The following is a 16883-nucleotide window of genomic DNA, read 5'->3' on the forward strand; positions in this document are numbered from 1 at the left end:
GCTGTAATATTTTGCTCAACTTTCCTTCACTCCCAGGAGGGATTAGGTTTTCCCGATTATAACACTGGAACTGATCATGTGATTACAATAAAGGCAAAATCTCCCAATAAACACTTAATTTCCACAAGTAACCAGAACAAAAAGCAGGCAAGAATCACCAATAACGTTTGCTAAAATCCTTTCCACGTAAGTACCTGAAAACGTTATTAACTTTATCCAATTTAGATTAAAAAGCTAACAATGATTAAATGTTTAGAGTAAAACATTTTTTAATTATTAGTACAGAAGAGCCTCAGCAGGCAGTAACGATAATATACCAGCTCTATAATCGGAAAGCCGGAGAGATGCGGGACAAATCCGAACACACAGGGAAAGCTAATGTGTCTGGGAATGGCGCGGAGTGCCGCCGGTACAGCCAGGGATGGTAAAAGCTTTCAGATGTGATGGGCGGACAAAAAGGCGGCAGGGGGTCACAGACAGGACAATGGTGGCGGCACAGGGAGGGATCCTGGCCGATGTCTCTCCATAAGAGCCCTCCGCTGAACGCCACCAGGACATGCATTGCGCAGTCACAGGCTTATCCTGCACTAAGAACGAGGGCTTATGTCATTGGCAATTTGTTATTTTTAACTCTGCAAGTTTAACCACTTCAGCCCCGGAAGATTTTACCCCCTTCCTGACCAGAGCGTTTTTTGCGATTCGGCACTGCGCCGCTTTAACTGACAATTGCGCGGTCGTGCGACGTGGCTCCCAAACAAAATTGACGTCCTTTTTTTCCCACAAATAGAGCTTTCTTTTGGCGGTATTTGATCGCCTCTGCGATTTTTATTTTTTGCGCTATAAACAAAATAAGAGCGACAATTTTGAAAAAAAACGCAATATTTTTTACATTTTGCTATAATAAATATCCCCCAAAAATATATAAAAAAACATTTTTTTCCCTCAGTTTAGGCCGATACGTATTCTTCTACATATTTTTGGTAAAAAAAAAAAATCGTGATAAGCGTTTGATTGGTTTGCGCAAAAGTTATAGCATTTACTAAATAGGGGATAGTTTAATGGCATTTTTATTAATAATTTTTTTTTTACTAGTAATGGCGGCGATCAGCGATTTTTATTGTGACTGCGACGTTATGGCGGACATGTCGGACATTTTTGACACATTTTTGGGACCATTGTCATTTATACAGCGATCAGTGCGATTACTGTGTAAATGGCACTGGCAGTGAAGGGGTTAACCACTAGGGGGCGGGGAGGGGTTAAGTGTGTCCTAGGGGAGTGATTACTAACTGTAGGGGGATGGGCTGTATGTGTGACGTCACTGATCTCTGCTCCGATGACAGGGAGCAGAGATCGAGTGACACTTGTCACTAGGCAGAACGGGGAGATGCTGTTTACAACGGCATCTCCCCGATCGTCCTCTCCGTGAGGCGATCGCGGGTATCCCCGCGGCGGTCGAGTCCGCGGGACCCGCGACCCGACAAACGGAGCTCCCGGCCAGCGCGCACGCAATGGCACGGCGGGGAATTCAAATGGACGTCCCTGTAAGTCCATTTGCCCAGCCGTGCCATTCTGCCGACGTACATCGGCGTGCGCCGGTCGGGAACCGGTTAAGGAGAATGCAAAAGAAAATCCGAAGCCGCAACTTCTAATTTAAAGTGGAAGGTCACCCTAGAATTACAACATTAAAAACGGCCATATAACGCTAGTACCTTGAAAAAAATAAGCCCCAGGTTTGAATTCTGTCTATGCTCCGGCTGTCCAGCAATCAGTGCTAGAAACTGCTGGCCATTTACCTGTGACACCATGCAACTCAGGGTGTCATTCAGCTCCCCCATGCTTTCTATGTCTTGTAATTGCAAAGCCTTGCTGGGAAATGCTACCTGTGCACTGATGCTGTCAAAGATGTAGAGAAGCACAAGGGGTACTGAGTGACACAATGAGTCTGCTGCCTCCTTCCTCAGCTATCAGCATGAGAGTCACTTCTGCCAAGTTTTCCTGGGCGCCAAAAGAAAAAAAAAGGGGTCGGGGAGGGAGCTCCAGCACACAGCCTGTGATTGACAGCCTCAGCTCTGTTGCTGTGTGAAGATGGGGTGGGGGAGGAGTGTCCCTTCCCTCTAATCAGCTCCCAGAGCTCTCTTCACTGAGCTCTGCAGAGTGTAGCTTCAGCTCTCCACCCCCTTTCGGATGTAAACCCTCAAATATATCCAGTGAAGTGAACAGCCTCAGATGATACACAGAGATGAAACAAATCTCCCTACATAAGTTTTACATGTATATCTGCTGTCTCCATCCTTCTATATTCTTTGGAAAGCGCACATTGTGTTAGAGATTTTCTCTTCCAGTTCAGCACTGGGAGTGGATTATCGGCATACAGCCAAAACAGCTGATTGGAGGAAAGGCACAGGAAGGAAGTAATGTGCAGAGCTCTGCTAATCTATTTATAGCAACCTCCCACACCACACACTTCAGGCTGCTTTTATCTCCCGTGTCTGAGAACTTGTGAGAAGTTATCAGGCTGCTAACAGAGCTATGGGACAGAAGAAAGACACAGGACTCAGTGCTTCGGAGAGAGATAAGAAAACACTACAGATATACGGGTCCAGCTCAAAGTTTCATGAATTGGGTTTACATCCACTTTAACCGCCTGCCGACCGCCGCACACAGATATACATCGGCAGAATGACACAGGCAGGCAAATGGGCGTACAGGTACGTCCCTTTAAATTTTCCACCTATTGGGCGCACACCCGCCAAACGATTGTGCCTGCGGGTCCCGGGAACTCGATGTTAGCCGGCGGCCCGCGATTGCTGTGTGGAGAGGTAGAACGGTGAGATGCCTATGTAAACAAGGCATTTCCCCATTCTGCCTAGTGACAAGACAGAGATCTACTGCTCCTTGTCATCGGGAGCAGTGATCGCTGTCATGTCCTAGGTAGCCCATCACCCCCATAGTTAGAATCACTCCCTAGGACACACTTAACCCCTTGATCACCCCCTAGTGTTTAACCACTTCCCTGCCAGTGTAATTTACAGAGTTATCAATGTATTTTTATAGCACTGATCGCTGTATAAATGCCAATGGTCCCAAAATAGCATCAAAAGTGTCCGATGTGTCCGTCCTATTGTCGCAGTCACTATAAAAATCGCAGATCGCCGCCATTACTAATAGAAAAAATAGGATTTTTAAAACAGCTTACCTGTAAAATCCTTTTCTTTCGAAGGACATCACGGGACACAGAGCCACAGTAATTACTGATGGGTTATATAGGTATCACTGGTGATTGGACACTGGCACACCCTATCAGGAAGTTCAACCCCCTATATAATCCCTCCCCCTTGCAGGGATACCTCAGTTTTGTAGCCAAGCAATATAGTGTATTAGAAGAGGGGCGGGACCTCTGTGTCCCGTGATGTCCTTCGAAAGAAAAGGATTTTACAGGTAAGCTGTTTTAAAAAATCCTATTTTCTTTCTCGAACATCACGGGACACAGAGCCACAGTAATTACTGATGGGATGTCCCAGAGCAATGCTACCTGAGGGGGGGGAACCACGACCAAGTAGGGTGCCATCAGACCTGAGGACCCTGTACCGCTGCCTGCAGCACACTACGCCCAAAGGCGATATCCTCATGCCTTCTCACATCCACCTGATAGAATCTGGTGAATGTATGAACTGAAGACCAGGTTGCGGCCTTGCAGATTTGAGCCATAGAGGCCCGGTGATGCACTGCCCAAGAAGCACCAATAGCCCTTGTGGAATGTGCCCTGATCTGAAATGGAGGAATCTTCTGTTTCAAACCGTAAGCTTGAATGATCAACTGTCGAATCCATTTAGAAATGGTAGCTTTTGACGCTGCCTGTCCTCTATTGGGACCCTCTGGCAGCACAAACAAAACATCCGTCTTGCGGATCTGAGTAGTTGCCCCTAGATAGGCCTTAACTGCTCTTACTACATCCAACGAATGTAGAGATCTCTCTTCCGGAGAACAGGGATCTGGAAAAAAGGAAGGTAGAACAATGTCTTGGTTTAAATGAAAATCAGAAACCACCTTCGGTAAAAAACTAGGATGAGGGCATAGTACCACTCTATCCTTGTGTATAATCAAATAAGGCTCCTTACAGGAAAGAGCTGCTAATTCTGATACTCTTCTAGCAGAAGAGATGGCCACCAGAAAAATTAATTTCCTTGTCAACAAGACCAAAGGAATCTGACTTATTGGTTCAAAAGGCCGTTTCTGTAACACAGCCAGGACCAAATTCAAGTCCCAGGGGTTTAGGGGCGCTTTAACCGGAGGATTAAGACGCATCACCCCCTGCATAAAGTTTTGGACCAAAGAATGCGAAGCAAGTGGCCGCTGAAATAATACTGATAAAGCAGAGACCTGGCCCTTGATGGTACTCAAGGCCAGCTTCATCTCTAATCCCATCTGTAGAAAATCAAGGATTCTACCTATGACATATTTCCTGGGATGCCAACCTCTGGATTCACACCAGGTTATATAAGCCTTCCAGACTCTATGATAAATCATCCTGGAAGCTGGCTTCCTTGCATTAATCAAGGTAGATATGACAGGACCTGAGAGCCCACGACTCTTCAGAACGTGGGTCTCAATAGCCAAACCGTCAAATTTAGCGTTTGTAAGGCAGGATGGAACACTGGACCTTGAGATAACAGGTCTGGGCGTACCGGTAGTGTCCACGGGGAACCTACTGTCATCCTTACTATTTCTGCATACCAAGTCCTTCTGGGCCAAGCGGGGGCCACCAGAAGTACCGACTTCCTTTCCTGCCTGATCCTGCGAAGGAGTCGTGATAGTAGCAGAATAGGCGGGAATGCGTAAATCAGTGAGAACCGATGCCACGGAATCACCAACGCATCCGTCCCGCATGCAAGAGGATCTTTTGTCCTTGCCACAAATCTGTCTATCTTTTTGTTGAATCGGGATGCAAAGAGATCTACATCTGGAACTCCCCATCTTTGGCATATGGCCCAAAAGACGTCGGGATGCAGAGACCATTCCCCTGGAAGTAACTGCTGGCGACTTAGATAGTCCGCCTGCCAATTCTCTAGTCCCGGGATGAAAACTGCCGATATGCATGGCACATGCATCTCTGCCCAGACTAAGATCTGGTTCACCTCTTTTTGAGCAGCTCGGCTCCGGGTGCCTCCCTGATGATTGACATAAGCCACTGTTGTGGCATTGTTGGACTGGATCCTGATCGGACAACCCTGTAGCCTGATAGTCCAGGCCTTTAGAGCTAGATGTATCGCCCGGATCTCCAGAATGTTGATGGGTAAGGTCCTCTCTGTCTTGGACCATACCCCTTGGACCGCAGCCTGTTCCAGAACTGCTCCCCAACCTGACAGACTGGCATCTGTTGTTACCACCGTCCAGGTAACAGGTAGAAAGGATTTCCCCTTCTGCAGGTTTTCGGGTATGAGCCACCAATTGAGGCTCTGACGCACCGCATGCGACAGGTGCATCGGAAAGTCTAATGCCTGAACCTTCTTGTTCCAGGTCGACAGAATACTGTGTTGCAGCATTCTTGAGTGAAACTGAGCATAGGGAACTGCTTCGAATGAAGACACCATCTTCCCTAGTAGCCTCATACAAAGGTGGACTGAGGGACCCTTCTTGGTCCTTACTGTCAGAATCAGCTCTCTCAAAGCAGTGATCTTTGCCTGGGGTAGAAATATTTTCTCCTGGCTTGTATCTATAATCAGACCTAAATACTCCAGTCTTCTTACTGGTTTTAGGAAAGACTTTTCTAAGTTGAGGATCCAACCCAGGTGTTCTAGATACCTGACCGTGGTCCTCAAGTTTCCATTCAAAGAGGCTACCGACCGGTCTATCAAGAGCAGGTCGTCTAGGTATGCTATGACAGCTATACCCTGAGCCCTTAATCTGGCCAGAGGAGGAGCCAAGATCTTTGTGAACACTCGAGGTGCAGTGGCTATCCCGAAAGGCAGAGCCACAAACTGGAAATGGCGCCCTCCTACCTCGAAGCGCAGAAACTTCTGATGAGCAGGAAAAATGGGCACATGCAGATATGCATCTCTGATGTCTATTGATGCCAGAAATTCTCCTCCCTGCAGGGTGGGAACTACTGTTCGAATTGATTCCATGCGGAAGGATTGAATCCTTAGGAATCGGTTCAGATCCCTTAAGTCCAAAATGGGCCTGACATCCCCATTTGGCTTTTGGACCGTAAAAAGGTTGGAATAGAAGCCCAATCCCTGGTCCTTTGCGGGAACTATCATAATGACCTCCTGCGACAAAAGTCGCTCTAACGCTAGAAGGAGCGACTGCTTCTTCTCTGGGTCTCTGGGAACATTTGATCTGAGGAACCGAGGAGAAGGGAATTCCTGAAACTCCAGCTTGTACCCTAAGGTTACCGTGGAGACTACCCATCTGTCCTGGAAGTCCTCGTGCCAGAGCTCTGAGAACTGTCGCAGTCTTCCCCCCACTCGAGTGAGCGGGGGCGCCCCCTCATGCAGAGGTCTTAGTGTTTTGCCTAGTAGGCTTCTTTCCCCAGGACTTCTTTTGTCCCTGGGGTTGACTCTTGTCTCTGGACCCCGATGGAGGCGGCCGTCGAGACTGCCTGGAGGCTGAAGCCCCCGGCCCTGGGGAAAGAGTCCGTTTGAAAGAGGGACGCTTACTCTTCTTCTTGACAGGTAAGAGAGTGCTTTTCCCACAAGAGATTCTCTTGATATAGTTATCCAAGTCCTCTCCAAACAACCTTGCACCACGAAATGGAAACCCAGCCAGTAGCTTCTTACATGGTGCTTCGGCTGACCAATTTTTCAACCATAGGATTCTACGTATATGCACCAACCCCAGTGAAAGACGGGAGGTTTGCACGATAGAATCTCTAATGGCGTCAACCACAAAGCATAAGGCCGCTGGAAGGTTAGCAAACCCCTGGGCCTGCTGTTCAGGTAATACTTTGATGACCTGCTTAACATGGTCTCTTAAGTACTGACAGACTCCAATCGCTGCTACTGCAGGTTGGGCCACTGATCCTGCTAAGGAGAAAACATCCTTCAATAGGGATTCCATCCTTTTATCTACAGGATCCCTGAGCATCTGAGCATTGTCTACAGGACAAGTCAGGCTATTATTTACAGAGGAAATGGCGGCATCAATAGCCGGTATTCCCCACATTTTAATAAACTTTTCTTCCATCGGATAAAGTGTTGAAAACTTTCTCGGCGGAAAAAAACGTTTGTCTGGGTGATCCCACTCAGAATAAATGAGCTTTTCAAGTAAATTATGAACAGGAAAAGCATGTGCTGCTTGGAAAGGTTTCAGTGACCCCAAAGCAGAAGAGGATTCTTTAGCAGTTTCAGGTATGGGCAACTTAAATGTGGAGCGGACCAATCCAGTAAGGATCTGCACTAAGACTTTCTCCTCTTGGGAAGTCGCAGAGGGTCCCTCGCCATCTGATTCCCCCGAAGAGGAATCATCCGTCCCATCCCGATCCTCTGAAAGGGATTCATCTCCTTTATCCCAGAGCTCCTCTGTCTGAGGGTCTTGGGGAACAGAGGAAAGCCTAGTGCGTTTTCTTCCACTTAATGAAGACGTAATCACGGCCATTAATCTTTCCTCTAGACCATTAATGGTTGAGGAAAAAACCTCTTGTGTAATATATACAGGGGCTGAAGTGCCAGAGGCAGGTGTAGCCCCTGACCCCGATGGCTCTCCCCGGCTAGCCGTCCCTGGCCCATCTTTAGGGGGGGAGGATGCTGCCGACAGGGGGCCCTCAGAACCTGAATGAGATCCCCTAGTGTCTCTGGTTCCTGGGGTGCTTGAACCTCTTCTACCCATAGTGCAAAGCAACAAGGTGTGAGGTATACAAATGAACACTGCCCGCTGAGCGATGTAGTCTGGCTAAAAGCCTTGCTACCCAATGCTCAGTCTGGTGTTACTTCAGTAAATGCTGCCTAAGAGAATGCCTGTGTCCCACCTTACATGCGACCGTCAGCTCTGTGTCTCTCAGAAGGCTGAGTGCACCAGTACAGAGTGCCTCTAATAGCCTGCAGCTGGCCTGAGTGGGAGTCTAAGCACTCTGTGCTGACGTCCCGCCCCTCCTCTACCGCCCCCCCCCCCCCCTCGAGTTTTGAAAAAAAAACGAGCGCTTCCCGCACTGCCGACTCTCCTGCCATGCTTCTGGAGAAAGGCTGGGGATGGGGGGGGGGGGAAGGAGGGAGGCTGGTAACAAGATCTGCCTGAATGGCTATCTTCAGAGATGGTGGCCATTAGGCCGCAGAGCCCGGGTGGTATAACCACTTTCTAGACCCCTGTGGCCCCTCTCTAGCCTGGGGGGGAACATTCAAACATGAGAAATCCCCCCTTCCAGCTTACCTGTTTGCAGCCTGCTTGAGATGCTGGGACATAATCAGCGATTACAACACCTGAGACAGAGTCAGCATGTGCAGGTTTGTGCTCTTGGCAGCCCCCGGTGGTCACAATAGGCATAGCATGCATTTACCTTAACCACTTGCTTACTGGGCACTTAAACCCCCCTCCTATCCAGACCAATTTTCAGCTTTCGGCGCTGACGCACTTTGAATGACAATTGCGTGGTCATACAACACTGTACCCAAATGAAATTTTTATCATTTTTTCACCACAAATAGAGCTTTCTTTTGGTGGTATTTGATCACCTCTGCGGTTTTTACTTTTTATTAAAAAAATGTAAAAAACTGATTTTTTTTTTTTTAAAAAGTTTATTTTTTTATATTTTGTTTTAAAAAATTTTAAACGGGTAATTTTTCTCCTTCATTGATGTACGCTGATGAGGCGGCAGTGATGGGCACTAATAGGCGGCAGTGATGGGCACTGATGGGTGGCAGTGATGGGCACTGATGGGTGGCAGTGATGGGCAGCACTGGTAGGTGGCACTGATTGGCACTACAGGTGGGCATTGATAGGTGGTACTTGTGGGCACTGATAGGTGGTACTTGTGGGCACTGTTAGGTGGCACTGTGGGCACTGTTAGGTGGCACTGTGGGCACTATTAGGTGGCACTGTGGGCACTATTAGGTGGCACTGTGGGCACTATTAGGTGGCACTTTTATTGGGCACTGATGAGGCAGATGTGCCTCTTCCACTTGGGGACCGATGTCCCTCACATCCGATCCGGTGATCGGCTTTTTTTTCTACTCGCGCTGTCAGCGTGAGTAAAAAAAAAAAACGATTACCGATCTTTTGTTTACATCATGTGATCAGCTGTCATTGGCTGACAGCTGATCACATGGTAAGGGGCCGGGACCGGCCCCTTACACAGATCGGTGATCAGCCGAGTCTCAGTGACTCGGTGATCACAACGCGCCCGGCGCGCGCCCTGCAGGGCGCGCGCAGGGAGCGTGCACAGGGGAGGATGTCATATGACGTCCTCCCGGGAATGTAGGTCCGCGCTGTAGCCGTCATTCGGCTATAGCGCGGATGCCAAGCGGTTAAAGGAGAAAAGCCACTAGAACCCAAAAATTCTGTGGAATCTCCTCTTACCTTATCCAGCCGCAGGGTGCTGTTTACACAGACCCAATCTTCACCTCTCACGGTGGGCTCCGTTTGAAAAAACCGTCAGAGACTGGGGCCCCCATCAGTAGGGGGATCCAACAGTTCTGGGACCGTAAAGCACCTTGCCAGAAATTAGGAAGTTTAAAGCCATTTTCTGATCTGCGGGGTCCAGCTCTCTAAAAAGAGAAGCATTATGGGTAAAACCTCGTTTCTTCGGACACGAGGCCCGGGTACCATTCAATTCGGCCGTGAAAAGACACTTTGAATGGATCCGGTTCGCCTGGCTTGCCCCAGTATAGGATCTTAGGATATTACCTTTGGAGCTCAGCACAGGACATCTTTACACGTCCATCACCTAAGACACTGGCGTAAAAACTGAGGTATCCCTGCAAGGGGGAGGGATTATATAGGGGGTTGAACTTCCTGATAGGGTGTGCCAGTGTCCAATCACCAGTGATACCTATATAACCCATCAGTAATTACTGTGGCTCTGTGTCCCGTGATGTTCGAGAAAGAAAAATAAATATAAAAATGCCATAAATCTATCCCCTATTTTGTAGGCGCTATAACTTTTGCGCAAACCAATCAATATACGCTTTTTGCGATTTTTTTTTTATCAAAAATATGAAGAAGAATACATATCGGCCTAAACTGAGGAAAAAATAATAATTTTTTTTAGATATTTTTGAGGGATATTTATTATAGCAAAAAGTAAAAAAAAATATTGCTTTTTTTCCAAAATTGTCGCTCTTTTTTTGTTTATATCGCAAAAAATAAAAACCGCAGAGGTGATCAAATACCACCAAAAGAAAGCTCTATTTGTGGGGGAAAAAAAAGACGTCAATTTTGTTTGGGTGCAGCGTCGCACGACTGCGCAATTGTCAGTTAAAGCGAGGTAGTGCCGAATCGCAAAGTGTGCTCTGGTCAGGAAGGGTGTAAAATCTTCAGGGGCTGAAGCGGTTAAAGTGTTACTAAACCCACAACAGTAAAATCAGTCTGTATATGCAAGGAGGCATGCTCATTATACTCACTGTGGAACCTAAGGGGGTAATCCTCCACATTGTGTAAAAAAAGCTGTTTGAGCCTGCCTTCTCTCATCCTTCCCTTCTTCTGCTGTCCCCAATCCATCTCCTGATATGACAAAGCCTTTGGAGTCACTCTGCACATGCTCAGTTTGGTGTGTATCGCTAGAGAGGTTTTTTTTTCTGGGAGGGTGCATGTGATCAGCACAGGGCCAATCAGCACTGTCCAGACAGAGGGTCAGGGGTCCTGCAATCTCATAGGACAGTCAGAGGAGAATGAAATTTCCTCCTACAAGCTTTAACCAGACACTGATAGAAGTCTCAAGACTGCTATATACTGCTGAGGAGAAAAGGTATTTAGAAGTTTATATTTACTAAAATAATTACATTTCCATGTTCTGCGTACTGTGGGAGCCCAGATATAGTGAGTGCAGGCTCCTGGGGAGACCAGATATAGTGAATGCAGGGTCCTGGGGAGACCAGATATAGTGAATGCAGGCTCCTGGGGAGACCAGATATAGTGAATGCAGGCTCCTGGGGAGACCAGATATAGTGAATGCAGGCTCCTGGGGAGACCAGATATAGTGAATGCAGGCTCCTGGGGAGACCAGATATAGTGAATGCAGGGTCCTGGGGAGACCAGATATAGTGAATGCAGGCTCCTGGGGAGACCAGATATAGTGAATGCAGGGTCCTGGGGAGACCAGATATAGTGAATGCAGGCTCCTGGGTTTAGGAACACTTTAAGTTTTACAAATTCTGCATTTTAAACAGATGTAGATAAGAGAAGACTGCAGATAAACAGGTACAACTTATAAAGGAGGATTTTTATCCTTTATCCTTTGTATCTGTGTATCAAATTAGGCCAGTCACTTAACTTGGTATATGGAAGGGCATACTGATACAAGAGATTATGGAAACCTGGATGTACGTACCCCTGAGTCTTCTGGTGCCAGTCGTCATGAATTAGATTGCTGGTGTGAATGACCACCCGCAGACCCTCCTCATATAACAGTATCATCATCTTCCTGGAAAAAAGAAGAGCAGAAGAAGATATATTAGTTGGAGTGTGGGCAGAAACCCACACAAACGCAGTACTGCAAGGAAGGAGTGCTAACCACTAAGCCACTGTGTGAGTGTGTATATATATATATAATTTTTCTTTTTTTTTTATTCTTATATATTATACAGTGCATCCGGAAAGTATTCACTGCGCTTCACTTTTTCCACATTTTGTTGTATTACAGCCTTATTCCAAAATAGATTAAGTTTATTATTTTCCTCAAAATTCTACAAACAATACCTCCATAATGACAATGTGAAAGAAGTTTGTTTGAAATCTTTGCAAATTTATTAAAAATAAAAAACAAAAAAAAATCCCATGTACATAAGTATCACAGCCTTTGCCATGACACTCAGAATTGAGCTCAGGTGCCTCCTGTTTCCACTGATCATCCTTGAGATGTTTCTAAAACGTGATTGGAGTCCACCTGTGGTAAATTCAGTTGATTGGACATGATTAGGAAAGGCACACACCTATAGAACGTCCCACAGTTACCAGTGCATGTCAGAGCACAAGCCATGAAGTCCAAGGAATTGTCTGTAGACCTCCAAGACAGTACGGTATGGAGGCACAGATCGGGAGAAGGGTACAGAAAAGTTTCTGCAGCATTGAAGGTCCCAATGAGCACAGTGGCCTCCATCATCTGTAAATGGAAGAAGTTTGGAACCACCAGGACTCTTCCTAGAGCGGGCCGCCTGGCCAAACTGAGCGATCGGGGGAGAAGGGCCTTAGTCATTGAGGTGACCAAGAACCCAATGGCCAGTGTTGCCAAAAGGCACCTGATGGACTCTCAGACCATGAGAAAAAAAAAATTCTCTGGTCTAATGAAACAAAGATTGAACTCTTTGGCCTGAATGGCAAGCGTCATGTCTGGAGGAAACCAGGCACTGCCCATCACCTGGCCAATACCATCCCTACAGTGAAGCATGGTGGTGGCAGTATCATGTTGTGGGAATGTTTTTACTGCGGCAGGAACTGGGAGACTAGTCAGGATTGAGGGAAAGGTGAATGCAGTAATGTACAGAGACATCCTTGATGAAAACCTTCTCCAGAGCGCTTCGGACCTCAGACTGGGGCAAAGGTTCATCTTCCAACAGGACAACCACCCTAAGCACACAGCCAAGATAACAAAGGAGTGGCTACGGGACAACTTTGTGAATGTCCTTGAGCGGCCCAGCCAGAGTCCAGACTTGAACCCAATTGAACATCTCTGGAGAGATCTGAAAATGGCTGTGCACCGACACTCCCCATCCAACCTGATGGGGCTTCATAGGTCCTGCAAAGAAGAATGGGAGAAACTGCCCAAAAGCTTGTAGCATCATACTCAAAGATACTTAAGGCTGTAATTGGTGCCAAAAGTGCTTCAAAGTATTGAGCAAAGGCTGTGAATACTTCTGTACATGGGATTTTTTTCCTTTTTTGTTTTTAATAAATTTGAAAAGATTTCAAACCAACTTCTTTCACGTTGTCATTATGGGGTTTATGAATTCATTATGAATTAAATCCATTTTGGAATAAGGCTGTAACATAAAATGCGGAAAAAGTGAAGCGCTGTGAATACTTTCCGGATGCACTATAATATATATATATATATATATATATATACACACACACACACACAGCCTTGAAAAAGTATTCATACCCCTTGAAATTTTCCATATTTTGTTATGTTACACCCAAAAATATGTGAAAAGTGTGGGGGGTACATTTGTATGGCGCCCCCCGGAGTCAATACTTTGTAGAACCGCCTTTCACTGCAATTACAGCTGCAAGTCTTTTTGGGGATGTCTCTACCAGCTTTGCACATCTAGAGAGGGACATTTTTGCCCATTCTTCTTTGCAAAATATCTCAAGCTCTGTCAGATTGGATGGAGAGCGTCTGTGTACAGCAATTTTCAAGTCTTGCCACAGATTCTCAATGTGATTTAGGTCTGGACTGTGACTGGGCCATTCTAACACATGAATATGCTTTGATCTAAACCATTCCATTGTAGCTCTGGCTGTATGTTTCGGGTCGTTGTCCTGCTGGAAGCTGAACCTCTGCCCCAGTCTCCAGTCTTTTGCAGACTCTAACAGGTTTTCTTCTACGTTTGCCCTGTATTTGGCTCCATCCATCTTCCCATCAACTCTGGCTAAAACTGGCTAAAAGACAGAATTTAGAGAGTAGTGGTTAATGATTCTTACTCTGAATGGTCTAAGGTTATCAGTGGTGTACCCCAAGGTTCAGTGCTGGGACCCTTACTTTTTAATATCTTTGTAAATGATATTGGATCTGGGATTAAAAGTAACATTTCTGTCTTTGCAGATGACACCAAGCTATGCAGTGGAATAACGTCCTTACAGGATGTCTCCAATTTACAAGCCGACCTCAATGCTCTGTCTAATTGGGACTATGTGGCAGATGAAGTTTAATGTTGAGAAATGTAAAGTTATGCACTTGGGGGCTAAGAATATTCAACATACATACTAGGGGGAGTACAACTGGGGGAATCCGTGGTGGAGAAGGGTCTGGGGGTTTTGGTAGATCATAAGCTCAATAATAACATGCAATGCCAAGCTGCGGTTTCCAAAGCGAGCAAAGTCCTTTCTTGTATTAGGAGAGGTATGGACTCTAGAAAGAGAGATATCATTTTGACCCTGTTCAAATCATTAGTAAGACCTCATCTGGAATAAGCAGTTCAGTTTTGGGCACCAGTTCTCAAAAAGGATATCGGGGAGCTGGAGAAAGTGCAGAGAAGAGCAACCAAACTGATAAGAGGCATGGAGGAGCTCAGCTATGAGGAAAGATTAGAGGAACTGAATTTATTCACTCTTGAGAAGAGGAGTATAAGGGGGGGATATGATCAACATGTTCAAATATATAAGGGGTCCTTATAGTGAACTTGGTGGTGAGTTATTCTCTTTACGGTCAACACAGAGGACAAGGGGGCACTCGTTACGTCTAGAGAAAAAGAGATTTCATCTCCAAATACGCAAAGGTTTCTTCACAGTAAAAATGTGGAATAGACTCCCGCCAGAGGTGGTTCTGGCCAGCTCAGTAGATTGCTTTGAGAAAGGCCTGGATACTTTCCTAAATGTACATAATATAACTGGGTACTGACATTTATAGGTAAAGTTGATCCAGGGAAAATCCAGCCTTCCTCTGGATCAACTGAGGGTATAAAATTGGGTATATTGGATTGTACAATATTTTTTATTTTATTTATTTATTGTTTTTAAGGTTGAACTGGATGGACTTGTGTCTTTTTTCAACCTGACTAACTATGTAACTATGTAACTCTGACCAGCTTCCCTGTCCCTGCTAAAGAAAAGCATCCCCACAACATGATGCTGCCACCCTTGAAGAAGTCACGTGATCAGTGATGCAACGCGTCGGGACGAGTTGGTGACGTCACATCCGGTGTCTCAGTTACACAGTTGTATGCCCTCTACCCATGGCCCTGATTGGCCATGTTCGCCCTAGAACACATAAGAGCCCTTTCACACTGGGGCGGTTTGCAGGCGCTATTGCGCTAATAATAGCGCCTGCAAACCGACCCGAAAGTGCCGCTGCTGTGTCTCTAGTGTGAAATCCCCGAGGGCTTTCACACTGGAGCGGTGCGCTAGCAGGACGGGAAAAAAAGTCCTGCTAGCAGCATCTTCGGAGCGGTAAAGGAGCGGAGTGTATACCGCTCCTTCACCGCTCCTGCCCATTGAAATGCAGAGGCACTTTGCGGTGGTATTTAACCCTTTCTCGGCCACTAGCGGGGCTAAAACCGCCCCGCTAGCGGCCGAATACCAACGGTAAAGCGCCGCTTACAATAGCGGCGCTTTACCGCAGACGCCACCCCCGCTCCAGTGTGAAAGGGGCCTTATTGAGAGCTTTGTATGACCCAAGGGGGTGGCGTCCTAAGGTGAGCAGGCATTGCACCTGGTGATAGAAGTGGGGGCACGGATCACATAACCATTATATTTCGGGAAGGAGCACTTTATCAATATTCATCTTTATATTGGCTGTATTTTATGAATTTTTGTTGTACGTTTATTTGTATTATCAATTGTTGAAATTTGCCAAATCAACCCATTGATTTTTTTTTTATGCACATGTCACTTTAGGCACACTATAACATATAGAACAAGCGCACCATTGTTCAAGAATTATATCTTGTCCAATAAACTATTCTGGGAACTCACGTGTGATGGGTCCCGAAAGCCATATCCAGCCTGGCCTGCAGGAAGATGAACATTACATTGTCACACAAGGGGAGATTGCACACAATACTAAAAAGAAAAAGATATTTAGAAAAGGGAAGGAGGAGATTTATGGCATGCAAGTACTCGATTCTAAAACCACAAATAAAAGCATTTAAATTTTTTCCCAAGTAAATCTCATATTCACAGATTCTCTTTGTTAAAACCACGAACGAGCGCACTGCAACATTGCTACACAGTATACATCACAAATAATCTTGCATATGCTTTTTACCCAATGCGTTTCATGGGGGGAAAAAAAATGCGCTTTTCAATGCTGCACATGCAGTTCAACTAGTGAGAACAAACTTGTAGAAAGATAAAAAACGTACATCTAGGGGTTCACCGAATCGAAATTTTGGTGCCGAAACCGAAAATGAAGGATGCACTAGGCCGAAAACCGATACCGAAAATGACAGTTTTTAAAAAATATTTATATTTTTATATACAATTGTATTGTATTCAACTTTTTAATTACTATTATCAATTTAAATTAATGTTCATTTATTGTTGGCCATTATTGGCACCTTTAGTGCAAGAAAGGTCAAGAAAAATGCAGTCTGAGGTCCCTGACCATCTCTTGTATCATGTCCTCAGTCTCTAACCATCTCTTGTATCATGTCCTCAGTCTCTAACCATCTCTTGTATCATGTCCTCAGTCTCTGACCATCTCTTGTATCATGTCCTCAGTCTCTGACCATCTCTTGTATCATGTCCTCAGTCTCTGACCATCTCTTGTATCATGTCCTCAGTCTCTAACCATCTCTTGTATCATGTCCTCAGTCTCTGACCATCTCTTGTATCATGTCCTCAGTCTCTGACCATCTCTTGTATCATGTCCTCAGTCTCTGACCATCTCTTGTATCATGTCCCCAGTCTCTGACCATCTCTTGTATCATGTCCCCAGTCTCTGACCATCTCTTGTATCATGTCCCCAGTCTCTGACCATCTCTTGTATCATGTCCCCAGTCTCTGACCATCTCTTGTATCATGTCCCCAGTCTCTGACCATCTCTTGTATCATGTCCCCAGTCTCTGACCATC

At 45.9% G+C, this 16883-nt stretch overlaps 1 protein-coding gene across 1 annotated transcript in view; it reads right to left on the bottom strand.

The window, feature by feature from the left end:
• Nucleotides 1-16883, bottom strand: part of TDP1 (tyrosyl-DNA phosphodiesterase 1) — a 143550-nt gene that overhangs the window by 103072 nt on the left and 23595 nt on the right. The window contains exons 6-7 of the mRNA XM_073610531.1: nt 15784-15818; nt 11483-11575 (exon numbers count right to left, since the gene is read on the bottom strand). Coding sequence (XP_073466632.1) covers nt 11483-11575; nt 15784-15818 — 128 coding nt within the window. The remainder of the gene's footprint in view (nt 1-11482; nt 11576-15783; nt 15819-16883) is intronic.

The sequence above is a fragment of the Aquarana catesbeiana genome, linkage group LG13 (assembly GCF_042186555.1).
Source record: "Aquarana catesbeiana isolate 2022-GZ linkage group LG13, ASM4218655v1, whole genome shotgun sequence".
Classification (NCBI taxonomy): Eukaryota; Metazoa; Chordata; class Amphibia; order Anura; family Ranidae; genus Aquarana; species Aquarana catesbeiana.